Source organism: Ostrinia nubilalis, chromosome 2 (assembly GCF_963855985.1).
Source record: "Ostrinia nubilalis chromosome 2, ilOstNubi1.1, whole genome shotgun sequence".
Classification (NCBI taxonomy): Eukaryota; Metazoa; Arthropoda; class Insecta; order Lepidoptera; family Crambidae; genus Ostrinia; species Ostrinia nubilalis.
In genome coordinates this window covers 5,680,549-5,693,156 of record NC_087089.1, presented here as the reverse complement: position 1 = coordinate 5,693,156, position 12,608 = coordinate 5,680,549, and the positions used below count along the sequence as shown (strand labels likewise).

Genomic DNA, 12,608 nt, shown 5'->3' with positions numbered 1-12,608 from the left:
GAGACGGTCGTAGAATTAGCTCCGCTAGTTCGCGACCCATCTCACAGGTACTAGTCGTGACGTGATTCAGGTAAAATATTACCATCATAATGTAAGTACTTCTAAATTATTATGTACTGGCTGAAAACTTATAAAATTACTGTGATTACTTATTTCGCAGTGTAATTTATTTTTACAACGGTGTTACCGTTCGGGGGTAGATTGCATTCAATCTAACTCAGTGTAATTTTAAATAATTATCTTTCTTCTCTAGTAATACTTGTACCTAACGGTATTCCGTTAGACGTGTTTTAAAAGTAACATTACTTTTTAGCAATGTTTGTTTCTAACGGTTTTTCGTTAGATATGTTTTTAAGCTAACTTTTCTTCTTAGCAATGTTCGTACCTGACGGCGTGTTCCGTTAGATGTGTTTTAAAACTAACATTCCTTTTTAGCAATGTTTGTGCCTAACGGTTTTCGTTAGATGTGTTTTAAAACTAATATTCCTTTTTAGCAATGTTCATTCTTAACGGTATAACACTCCCTTTTAGCTGTGTTTGTTCCTAAGGGTTTTCCGTTAGATGTCTTTATTTTCAAAAGGAAAGAGGAAATATTATGTCCACGTGCAGAAGAGGAGCAAGAGTTGGCGTAGAGGTCAAATCAAAGGATGGTGTGGTGTAATGTGATAGTCGCAAGATGTGATTGCTTGCCACAATAAGCTGTAAGTACCAACTTACCAATACCATTTCAGACATACGAATTCCATCGGACGGATTGTGTTGATTTATAAATCAACAAAATAAATAAACGGTAAACTACCGTTATCAATATGCATCCGGGGAAAGTATGAAAACTTCCACTAGGTAGGGTAGCGTACCGACGTACCTATTCTACCGCCATTATGGAAGTCTAACGCATGGCTTATAACCCAAGAGTGAAGTGTGCAGTTTGTCCTATTAGGATACGGTACGTAGGTATAATAATACCTTTGTGGTTTTCTTAAACTATGATTTCAGGAAAACGCTATGCTGTTACTGTGTGGATAAACAGTGAGTCTGTGTAATAAACGGTGAAGGATGAACATCGTCTATTCAGCCTGATACGCAGTTTATTTGATGCTAGCGGCGTCTGGAAAATTTTTCGGCAGCATTACGATCGCAACTCTGCTCCGCAGATCGATCTGAGATTTCGTCTTATGCTAAAAACCTACAGTGGAAAACTCAAACTGGCTACTCGGCAAGCTAGATGGCAGTGTAACCAAAACGCAGCAGCATAATCCTGTAGCGAGGGTAAGTTCTCTTGGAGCAAACAGGGAAAAACCAGGAGCCAGAACCTTTTCTCCCTCATCCCACCGGGATAGGAGAAAACTCAAACACTCAAGGAGTTTCATATTGAGCCAGGCAACGCCGCTCATTTTTATTTACGTCGAGAGGTCTTAGTAGGGCATTGGTCCAAACCCTCTTGTTATCCCTCATCCCACTGGGATAGGAGATTACCCAAAGAGAATCAGACTCAAATCATTACATTTCGAGCCGAGCAACCTCGCTCATTTTTATTTACGTCGAGAGGTCTTAGGGCATCGCTCTAAACCCTCATGTTATCCCTCATCCCACTGGGATAGGAGATTACCCAAAGAGAACCGGTCACAAATCATTACATTTCCAGCCGAGCAACCTCGCTCATTTTTATTTACGTCGAGAAATCTTAGGGCATCGCTCTAAACGCTCATGTTATCCCTCATCCCTCTGGGATAGGAGATTACCAAAGAGAATCGGACACAAATCATTACATTTCGAGCCGAGCAACCTCGCTCATTTTTATTTACGTCGAGAAATCTTAGGGCATCGCTCTAAACGCTCATGTTATCCCTCATCCCTCTGGGATAGGAGATTACCAAAGAGAATCGGACTCAAATCATTACATTCGAGCCAAGCAACCTCGCTCGTTTGTATTTGCGGTTCAAAGACATGAGGGCATCGTCCTAAATCCTCATAATTTCGAAGAGTTATAGAACCCAAACGCCTTATTCCACGGCAAACGAAAATAAGTAAAGTTGCCGAGTAGACATGAGGGCTTCGCCCTAAATCCGCATAACTATAAAAGGTTCTGAAATTCTATTTTGCACCGCAAAATTAAAGTGATGTTGCCGGGACGACATGAGGGCATCGCCCCAAATCCTCAGAATTTTCAAGGGTTATGGAACCCTAATTAAAATGCTTTATTTCATGACAAAAGTAAGCTATTTAAGACCCTGCCATGGGTAAAAGGTGGAGACAGAGGTCATGAGATTACGCAAAAATGACTCGATTCGTGTCAGTTTGGCTTATTTCATTACTGCCGAGATGATACGAGGGCATCGCCCTAAACCTTCAGAATCTTGAAGGATGTTAATTAATCGGGGCCGCAGCTATGCGCCCTAAATTTTTGGCACCGAACAGTTAACGCATGGAGAAATTAAATAAACTTAAGCCTTTATGCAGCCTCTGCATAGTAAAGTTACAACTATTGACCTGATAGTCTTTTAAATAAGGTATACATTCATAGACGCTTGGCGGGTACCACAAAGTACTGAATACTAAAATAAGTATTTTTCTGCATATACATACCTATAGTACACTGACAGACTCATGCAAATGTTCTGACGGCAATTGATTCGCACAGAAAGAGTCGCGACATTCGCGCCCTTACCTATTGGACGACTTCATTCTGGGGTAACTCAGGACCCATCCTTGCTTCGGGGTCAGATATAACCCATGCCCCTATTGTAATAAAAGCACACAAGTCTGGATAACAAACACAATGAAGTCGGTCCTTACCTATATAAAATAAATAAACAAAATAATAACATTCTTACAAACTAGTAACAGTAACAGGAGAACTCCATAAATACAAAATGGCCTAACCGAGTCTCGGTTACGAGCAGATCAAGTCACGTAACGTTACAAATCCTAAAGCATTGGCTCTTCTCATGTTATATAATAATATAACACTACAATTCACGATTTGCGTGAGGCAAAGAGCATTTTAACCGCCAACTTGAGGCGCTCATGGCACCCAATACCAAATACTTATGATCCACAATAACCAAAAGTATAATGCTTATCTGAGCTTAAAACAAATTGGGCACGCTGCATGGTAACGCATTTCGCAATTGAATTTCACTGTACAACGGAAACAGTGACTTTAGTAAACCGTACTTACTAAATATATATATTAAACCGCGTAGGTTTACCTTCTACAATTTGTTATTTTCTCATTTACACAAGCCATTACATTCGTTGGAGAAAAGATTGCATACCAAAAGTCACACAAGTCTTCAGTCTCTTAACTGAGCTTTCCGTGTGCCCTATTATAGTATCAATGACTACGTCTAGTCTACTTAATTTAAGTAAATAAATATAATTTATTATTAATGTCACATGACACCATGTCATAATTGTTAATTCGACCTTTTGTGCACCTCTGTGGTACAATAAAAATTGTCGTATGAATATGAACGACTTTTACGAGGAATTAAGGGAATAAATCAAAACCTGCAGCCCAAGAAAGTAATTTAACTCTGATTTTTCCAATTATCACTGTGACCTTAGGGTCACACAGAAGTACATAAACATGGTTGGAATTAATTTTGGATAATTGTGCCGCACTCTTAAGCTCTTTGCTTGGGGCAGAAAGTCCTTCGCCTACCTACATGGTACAATTTACAAAATTCGTATTTGATGTGATTTAAATCTATCAATTATTATACTGTAACGAAGGTAGTCACAAGCAAAATGTTGTGGCACAAACAACTGTTTACGAGTTAGTTTGTTTTAAGTACAACAGCCTCGTGAAATATTCTAATACCTACCCGACTCGCTAGGTCAATAAAGTAATTTGTCTCTGCTGACTATTGTCACAAAAAAAAAAAAAAAAATTAGTACTTACCTACCTACTGGCAACTTAGGTATGTACACTTCAATGATACATGAGTGACATTAGCGATGATATAAAACTTTGTGTTTCACAAACATCATTACATAAATATTATTACATCGTGCAAATGAGCGATCGTCCAACGGCATTCAGGGTGATGAAAATAAATCATTCGAAATTAAATCCGATGCCCACCCTAGGGCCTTGATGAAACCTGATAAGGTTTAGATCGGCTACGAAACTATCATTTAATTCTAGCTGTGCTTGCGACTTCGTCTGCATAACTTTTCCCGCTTTCGCAACATTCTTATTGATGCTCCGCTACTATTGGTGTTAGAATGATGTAATTATGATTTTATAGCATTCGTGGTTAAAGGACTCCAACACAAAGATAATTTTTGTGTTGATGCAAACAAACTCTTCTTCAGCCTTATAACATTATTATCATAATTGTAATTACAATAATACATAATTACATATTAAGATTGCTCTGAATTAAGCTGGTTGACTAACCGTCAATAAGCTGATCTAGCTGACAAGTTATCACTGTTAGCCCTAAAGATAATGGTCGCACAGTTCTACCACAGCACTGACGTTGGTAAACCGCAAAGTTTACTAACTTTGTACTAGGAAAGTAAATTTTATCAATTCCGACTCAAACTTTGCTATCCCTAGCGAACAGCGAAAACGCGGAATACTCAGGCAATACAAAAGTATCGTACCTATACATAGCCGGCTAGCTATTGTCACCTATTCATTACACCGTCCACCTAGGCTACGGTCCTGTAAAGGTTTATAAATATTGAAATCTGATCTGATACCTAAATGTGGGAAATGTTGGAGATCATCAAACGCCCGCTATCGGCAAGCGACCTTAACTGTACCAGTGAATATTCTTCTTATACCTAATAATTATTCACTCTTACTGAAGCTTACATATTTCATCCAATGATCTGATAATGTGAGTGAAGGTGAACGTAGCTTTTGAGCCTTTTACATGACGTAAAGTAACTGAAAGTTCATTATTACGTAGTTAATAAACGATCCATTAAACGTGAATTTACGGAGATGCAGATGCAGTGGTTGCATTCTGTAAAATATTGTAATGTACCTACACACAGTACATTACTCCTCGGTAGACAGATAAGCGTATCCACCTAAATATTCAACAATTTTATTTAGGTTCTAACTAATTCATAACATTTCTCACTGATCAATGTCTTATTCTTAAATTGATCACATTGGCGATTACACAGCGCCACCAGGAGATAATAGACACGTCTCTCATTATAAAGGCTTCGAATAACGGTACAGTACTGTTTAATAGCGACGTTTTACCTGAAAATAAAACGTTTATTAAACATACTTACCTTATTCGAAGCCTACTTTTTAAATCTACCTGGTGTCATAAAACACAATGGCGAGAATATCGAAACCTAGTTTCGAGCTACCGTTGGTGGCGCTAGTGTCGTTAATTGAGGCGTGCTTAGGCGGTGGGGGACCGGAGCGGAAGTCACGTGGGCAGATTATACGTCAAAACTAGTACTCAAACAGGAAAAGACAGACACTACTCTCATTATAAAGGCTTCGAATAAGGTAAGTATGTTTAATAAACGTTTTATTTTCAGGTAAAACGTCGCTAGCCTGACCAGGAACATAAAAACCCTCGCCATGTTGCGGAAAACTAATGGTACTAATTTCTTTTAATGGCAACAGTAACTGAAAACTTCATTGACATGTCACCTTGCATGTCAGTCTATTGCTGTCAAAGTGTAAACAAACTTTATTTTAAATGTGCGCAATTGATTTTGTGAATTAAATTGCTAAAATCTTTTTAAAGTCGTGAAAGAAAAGTGGTTCACAATGTATTAAAGTATTTGTCGAAGAGAAATACTAAGGGTTCGGACAATATTTTCATTGAATAATGTTTCCGACAAAGGTTGTCAAATTGACTGTCATGTTTATCGTATAGTACAGTCCACTATGAAAATTAGCTGTGGTTTGTTTCAACTACCTATTTTAAAATTTTCTGTCACTTTCTAAGTGTTGAATTTTATGGAATTGGGAAAGAAGTACCGAGTTTGAAGCGTTCATGACCAAACATTGCAGTTGAATATTCAAGTTCTGAATTTGATTATTGATGAATAATAAAATAAATCCTACTAGCTCGATTGATGGTTTCATTTAATTTATTTAAACCAGGTTACCTATAATAATATTTTTTGGTTAATTTATGAAAATATCAAATTAGCCCGTAATCCTGAATCCTGATACATAAAGTTAGCCTATTAATTTAACACAGGTACGACTGTACTCAGTGTTGCACTATCAAATGCGATTGACGCGCCTCTATGCCAGGGTTTTTATGTTCCTGGTCAGGCTATATATTATTATTATTATTGACGGTGGCGCCCTGCTGTCAATGTCACCAATAGAACAGTTCAGTTTATTGGGTCTTTAACAAGTCTTTGGACACCGCGTTGTTAAAAAACAAAAAGTCAAAATGACATTGATGATTATTCATGATTGATTTGTCTGTGGAAGTGTGGATATTTGTCAAACAAAATTCGTATTGGTAATTTGGTATTTGTTCTAAAACTTGTAAAACTCGTACGTTTTTATTGTAATGTATGTAATTAATACTCTCTAAGTTGACAAAAAAGGCTTGGTTATTAAGAATCAACCGGGAATAATAGTTTTAATAATATTAGATTCTCAACGTATTCTTTCTTTTGCAACCTGACCGAACTGTACAGATTTTAATTAATCACACATAGATTAATATTCACATTTATAAAATGCACCGAAACCTACCACAAAATAAGGAAGCTCTTTTGAAATCGTACACCACGAGGCTTAAAGAAGATGTTAAAAGTATGCTAGAAAATTTTGAAGGTAAGCTTACTCCTATAATTATTATATGTAAATACTTAATCTTGGGGGAGGCCTTTGTCCAGCAGTGGACGTCATTTGGCTGAAAAGAAGAAATACTTAATCAAATAGAATAATACTTAAAATATATTGTACACTTTTCATATCATTTTGTTATACAGCTTGTAGTGCTCCGAGTAAACTGGTTTCAAAAAAAATAATGATTGCAACATTATTTTTATGAAGCCAGTTTCCACTTTTTGTCTCTCATTTGATCAATTCAAGCTCAGAATGGTTCAAGTAGGATCTGTCAATTCTTATTATTTGTCCAGTTGTAATATACCTATATCACAATTAAAATTTTCAGAGATCATTCGATTGGCAAAAGGAGAAAGAGGAGAGAATGAATCACAATTGAACAGGATGACACAGATTGAACAAGACACATTTGAAATGCAAGTCAGAGCTGCAAATATAGGTATTAGACTTAAAATATTTATAGACAAAAATTTACTCTCAATCTCATATTTATTGAAATAAAAATCAGTCAGTACTTTGATGCCTTCTTTAATCAGTGAGAAAAGTTTTTTCCTGGACCTTAAACTTGATCAGTCTTGTGTGATGTACTTACTATGTTATAATACTTAGAGATATTGTAATTTCTCATATGTAATTTAATCAATTTTAATGTATTTTAAAGATATACCTACTGGATGCTCAGTGTAAGCACTAATTAGGTATTTGAGATTAATTTCACTTATCTTCTTTTCAGTTCGAGCTGGAGAGTCACTGATGAAATTAGTATCAGATATAAAACAATATTTGATATTAAATGACTTCCCATCAGTCAATGAAGCCATAACACAAAACTCTAAACTATTCCGCACAAAACAGCAAGAATGTGATCAAAAACTAATGTCATTGCGTGATGATATAGCAGCAGATTTGTATGATTTAGAAGATGAGTATTTCACTAGCATATATAAATAAAGAGTAATAATATATTAAATATAAGTTTTATATCCAGTGTGATCTGTACAAGTTGTTTTTATTTTTAATATTTACCCTGATTTGTTTAACTCATATTTCTATTTTAGTTTAAAGGGCTCTGCTTGGTTTGCTATCTTAGTTACCACTATACTACTTAATATAGTTACTGGCTCTATGTAGATTATACTATACTTTGGATAACTGATTGTTTGCCCTGTAAGTAGTATGATGGATACAAGAATAAAAATAAAAGTAGTAAGTTAAGTGTTATTTACAATTTTTACTGGCCAATTTTGAGATTACATGTATGAAATATGTAATGTGATTTTATTGTTCTGTTTGTTTGATAAATCTGGCATATTCTTTTAATCTTAATGCATTGATGTTGATGAACCCTGTACTGTCTTCTGGTGAAAAACCTCCAGCTACATCCATGGACACCAACTCTTGATTGTACAGGCTAGTCAAACTTTTTCTTGCTATTACAGTCACTGAAATAGATTTATAATTTTATATTAATCACTTTTTGACTTGGATTAAATTTGACATAATTTTCGAAGCTCTACATCAGTGGTTCCCAAACTTATTTAGTCTACTGCCCACTTTGAGAATAAATTATTTTTTAGCGCCCCCCATTTTTGTAGTCAAGAGTCGAGCTCAGTCGATGTCTAAGTCCTCCTAGTAGATGACGCCTCCCAAGCCTCTACACAACATCCCGATTTTTTTTCTGAGTCTCTTACCGCGGGCCCCTTTAAGCCTGCAGCGCCCACAAGGGGGCGTTATCGCCCACTTTGGGAAAGACTGCTCTACATCATAGATCTCATTGTTAAACTTATAAACAACATAAAATAATCTAATTACCATTTCCTTTAAATAGCTGGACTGTGACAGATCCGGTCACAGAATCCTGGGATTGTAGCAAACATTTCTTTGTATAGTCTGCCTCAGGTGAAAACCAGAATCCATTGTATACAAAATCAGCCATTTTGTCCTGCAGATATTTTTTAATCCTGAAAATAACAAATATAAAATAAGGTCATGCTAGCATCTTAAACTCACTATCAATTAAAAAACAAACCTATCTAAATACGTACCTGAGCACTTCTCTGTCTAAAGCATAGGCTTCCAAGTCGACATGAGCTATGTGTAAAATTGTACCAGCTGGAGTCTCGTAAAGTCCTCTTGACTGAAAAACGACGTATTTATATTGTAAGATAAAAGATTAGACTAATAAACATTGTTATGTAGGACGAAATATAACATAATAGTAAACAGGGACCTTTAGACCAAGAAAACGATTTTCAACAATGTCAATCCGCCCAATACCGTGCTGTCCACCCAATTTATTAAGTGTCTCCACAATAGCCAAGGAGTCTGTGACTAAAAGAGCCTTTTCGTGGCCACTTGGAATTCTTACTGACACTGGGAGACCTGAAATGAAACATATTTTACTTTAATGTATACTTACTGTACCTTTCCTAATCGGGAATCGAACTTTTAGATAGATGGTTTAGCGAGATGAAATTATTTTAAAGATCATTTGTAAAGAAAAACTTTTCTGCTTTTTTTGCAGTTTAAAGATAGTCATAAACATGCAAATATGCAGTTAATAAGTAACGCTTCTTAAAGACACTCACCATTTTCAAAATTAATATCAATAACGCTGGGGTAATCCTCAGTCTGTTGAAGATCGCGAGTCATTTTGTATATTCCAGGTGGAGGCGCCGCCGACGGGTCTTCCAATACACCAGATTCATAGCTAAAACAATTGCATAATTTCGTAATCGGGTAAATAGGCAGGCCAATGAAGCTCTAAAAAGTATGATGTCAATTAAATGGTGGCGAGCAATATAATTCTTACCTAATATGCATTATGTTCTCATCCGTGGACCAAGGAGCTTTAGGGGTAGCCGATACTGGTATATTTTCCTTTTTAGCGTATTTTATCAAGTCACTTCTGCCTTGAAATCTCTCGAAGAATTCAGGAAGTCGCCATGGTGCTATTACCTATTCGTTTTCAATATCTTAATTTAGTACATATAAAGTGCATATTAAAGTTAGATGGATAGGTATATTCTTTATTGTAGTATGTACACAAATCTGACTATATGGAAAGATATATTATATTGAAACGGAATAAGTTATGCGGTCTTATCGCTAGGAAGCGATTCCTTCCAGTCAACCCAAGTAGGTACCTACACCTTATTACATAGGTATCTATAAGAGTCGTAAATGCATTTAATTACTTATATGGCATAAATAAATAGTCGCCGTACCTTGCCTGCTGGCCACAATGAATATACGCTTAGTTCAAATCGCACTTGGTCGTTTCCTTTGCCAGTGGCGCCGTGGGAGATGTATCTGTTGAAGAGAATACCTACATTAACTAGTGTTTCGCGGTTGTAGCTAAATAGAAAGAACGCAACCACCAGATAGGTAGGTACGTCATCACCAATCATAATGCGTTCTACAAGGAACAGATTTGGTGAAAAGTACACGATTCATATTGCCTGTTAGTAGTTTTGCAGGGCAATCGAATACCGCACTTAGCCTCATGATTGGGCCATTGTGCGCGTTTTGTGGTTTATCTTCTTACTCCAACCACCCCAGATCCCCCCAGAAAGCAAGCAGCAAGAAATATCAAGTAGGTATACCTGTTTTCAAAAAACGTTAAATCTGCATGAGGATATCGGTACATACTTGGCCCCGAGTTTTTTTGCCGCATTTACAATGCCGACCGAGATGCAAGGACGAGCCAATGAAGTTCCCAAATAATACCGGCTCTCGTAGACAAGACCCATCTGAATAGCAGGCAGCATGTAGTTCGACACGAACTCTTTACGAAGGTCTTCAACTATCACCTGTACAGGTAAATATAAATTAAATAACAATAAAGTCCTCTAGCGATTTTTTAATAACGCAGCAATAATGTTAATCAATAAAATATTATGACTGTATTCTGTAATCAGAAAGAAAGGCATAAAAAATAATGTCCCAAGTCCCGACTGGGGCGTTTCAAAATTATACTCCCAGTCAAAGAGTAAAATAATTATACCAAGTTGCCCCTTCAAAGGAGGCACCGGGGAGAACTGGGACATTTTTTTTTAAATTCCCTGTTGCTCCCAGTGGGGGCGACTGGGAATAACCGTCCTTTTGACTTGGTCATTATCCAGCTTTTAGATACTGCTCGACTGTTCTGCACTGCGCTGTATCATCTACATTCGTTACTTCAAAATTGTATAAATCTACTCATATTTGTATGATAAAAATAATACGTTTTCATTATACTTACATCTTTGGCTCCAATGGCCTTTGCCTTCTGTTTCGCTTTTTCAAAATCTTCATCTTGACCAATATCCGCCATGTAGCATACAACATCGTAGCCTTTTTGAATTAACCTAACAAATTACAAAGTTAATATAACTGGGCCCTGTTTAAGTTTACTATGCTAATAGGTTTTTATTTTTATAAGTGAAATCAGTTATCAAATCTTTAGATTTGATAATTGATTGCATTAGCAAAAGAACTTTTTATAAGTTGATCTAAAGGAACTTTTTATAGTAATTTCATAACTATTTATTAATTAAAAATAAGGAACCCTACAAAAAACATTACCATTTCAAAATGCAGCTGGTATCCAAACCACCAGAGTATGCAAGAATAACAAGATCTTTGCCCATATTTTTAGTTACGAACGCAGTTGCAGAGATACCGTGCAGTGAGATACTGACTCGTCTTCACTGTTTTGTTTGTATTTATGTGATAGCAGATAGCCTGCAGGTCAGGTAAATAATGTTAAGAGCCATTTTACATTTTCGTGCGAATTTCTAAGATTTTGGAAGCATGAATTACTATCTTAAGCAACACCCAGAGATTATTTAATAACTGCGAAAGATAGGTCGATCCTTGGTGTTGACCATTAATGAAACGGATTTACTAAAACTCTTTTGCTTAATTCTCAGTGCCCCATCTCCCACAACCATTTTACGGAAAAATTGCCGCAGACTCTATTTCAAAGTCCTGTATCTATTATTTATGCTCATATAATAAGCTTAAAAATATATAGTAATCATCAAACATATATTCTTGTAGTCCATTAATGAAATAGATTCTTGAATTTCATTACCATTATTGAGTAAAATCTAAAAATAATTTGGCAAATTTGAAGATTAACGTCACATTTTGATCGTGGTTTTTAGTTTAAAAACACAGCAATAACTGCAATAAAAGTATCCCAAAATGAAGAATATTCATTGTAGTATTGATTTCTACAGTTATTGTTTTAATATTAGTAACCACTTTGTCAAAATATTGATGTGAATATCAGTATAAATTACAATGCACAAGCCGACATCGATTAGTATGGCGCGAGCGCCCGTCAAGGCAGGACCTGTGTCACTTTTCCCGCCATGACGTTTACGTGCGTTCGTGTCGTGAAGCGGTGATTTATACGGCGACCAAATACATTTGATACGATGCCGAGTGGTCCCTGTTTCGAGTCGGCCGTTTGGTGTAGTGGTTTGAAACGGACTAATTTGTTTGTTTGGAGGCAATAGGCTCCGAAAAAAAATTATTTCACGATTAGAATTCAAAATGTTTTCGTATTTTATGTAGGCTATAAAATATTTTTAAAAAGTTTAGTCCAAAATCTTTAATAAATTGGACGTTTAATAAATAAATTTGATAACATTCGATTTTAGTACTAGTTTTTCAGTAATTCTATGATTTAACTAAAGTTTTTATATTTTATGCATATTTATTAACTTCTAAAATATATTATATTCTATTGATAGATGACGTGCTTCGTATTTTATTAAAATTATTACCTGACTAGGTTCTATAGGTGTAGAAT

General features: G+C 36.0%; 2 protein-coding genes across 2 annotated transcripts; one reads left to right on the top strand and one right to left on the bottom strand.

Moving 5' to 3' along the window:
- Nucleotides 1–6,451: 6,451 nt before the first annotated feature.
- Nucleotides 6,452–7,807, top strand: LOC135080633 (mediator of RNA polymerase II transcription subunit 22). Its single transcript, XM_063975323.1, has 3 exons — nucleotides 6,452–6,790; nucleotides 7,134–7,244; nucleotides 7,539–7,807. Exons 1-3 carry the CDS (start codon nucleotides 6,694–6,696, stop codon nucleotides 7,754–7,756), a joined length of 426 nt encoding a protein of 141 aa, XP_063831393.1. The 5' UTR covers nucleotides 6,452–6,693; the 3' UTR covers nucleotides 7,757–7,807.
- A 209-nt stretch (nucleotides 7,808–8,016) lies between these two features.
- On the bottom strand, nucleotides 8,017–11,521 carry LOC135080623 (argininosuccinate synthase). The gene is made up of 10 exons (XM_063975311.1): nucleotides 11,372–11,521; nucleotides 11,049–11,154; nucleotides 10,457–10,617; nucleotides 10,033–10,117; nucleotides 9,618–9,763; nucleotides 9,394–9,515; nucleotides 9,036–9,187; nucleotides 8,851–8,942; nucleotides 8,618–8,766; nucleotides 8,017–8,247 (listed from the first exon to the last, which is right to left on the bottom strand). Exons 1-10 carry the CDS (start codon nucleotides 11,434–11,436, stop codon nucleotides 8,084–8,086), a joined length of 1,242 nt encoding a protein of 413 aa, XP_063831381.1. The 5' UTR covers nucleotides 11,437–11,521; the 3' UTR covers nucleotides 8,017–8,083.
- Between the last annotated feature and the right edge of the window lie 1,087 nt (nucleotides 11,522–12,608).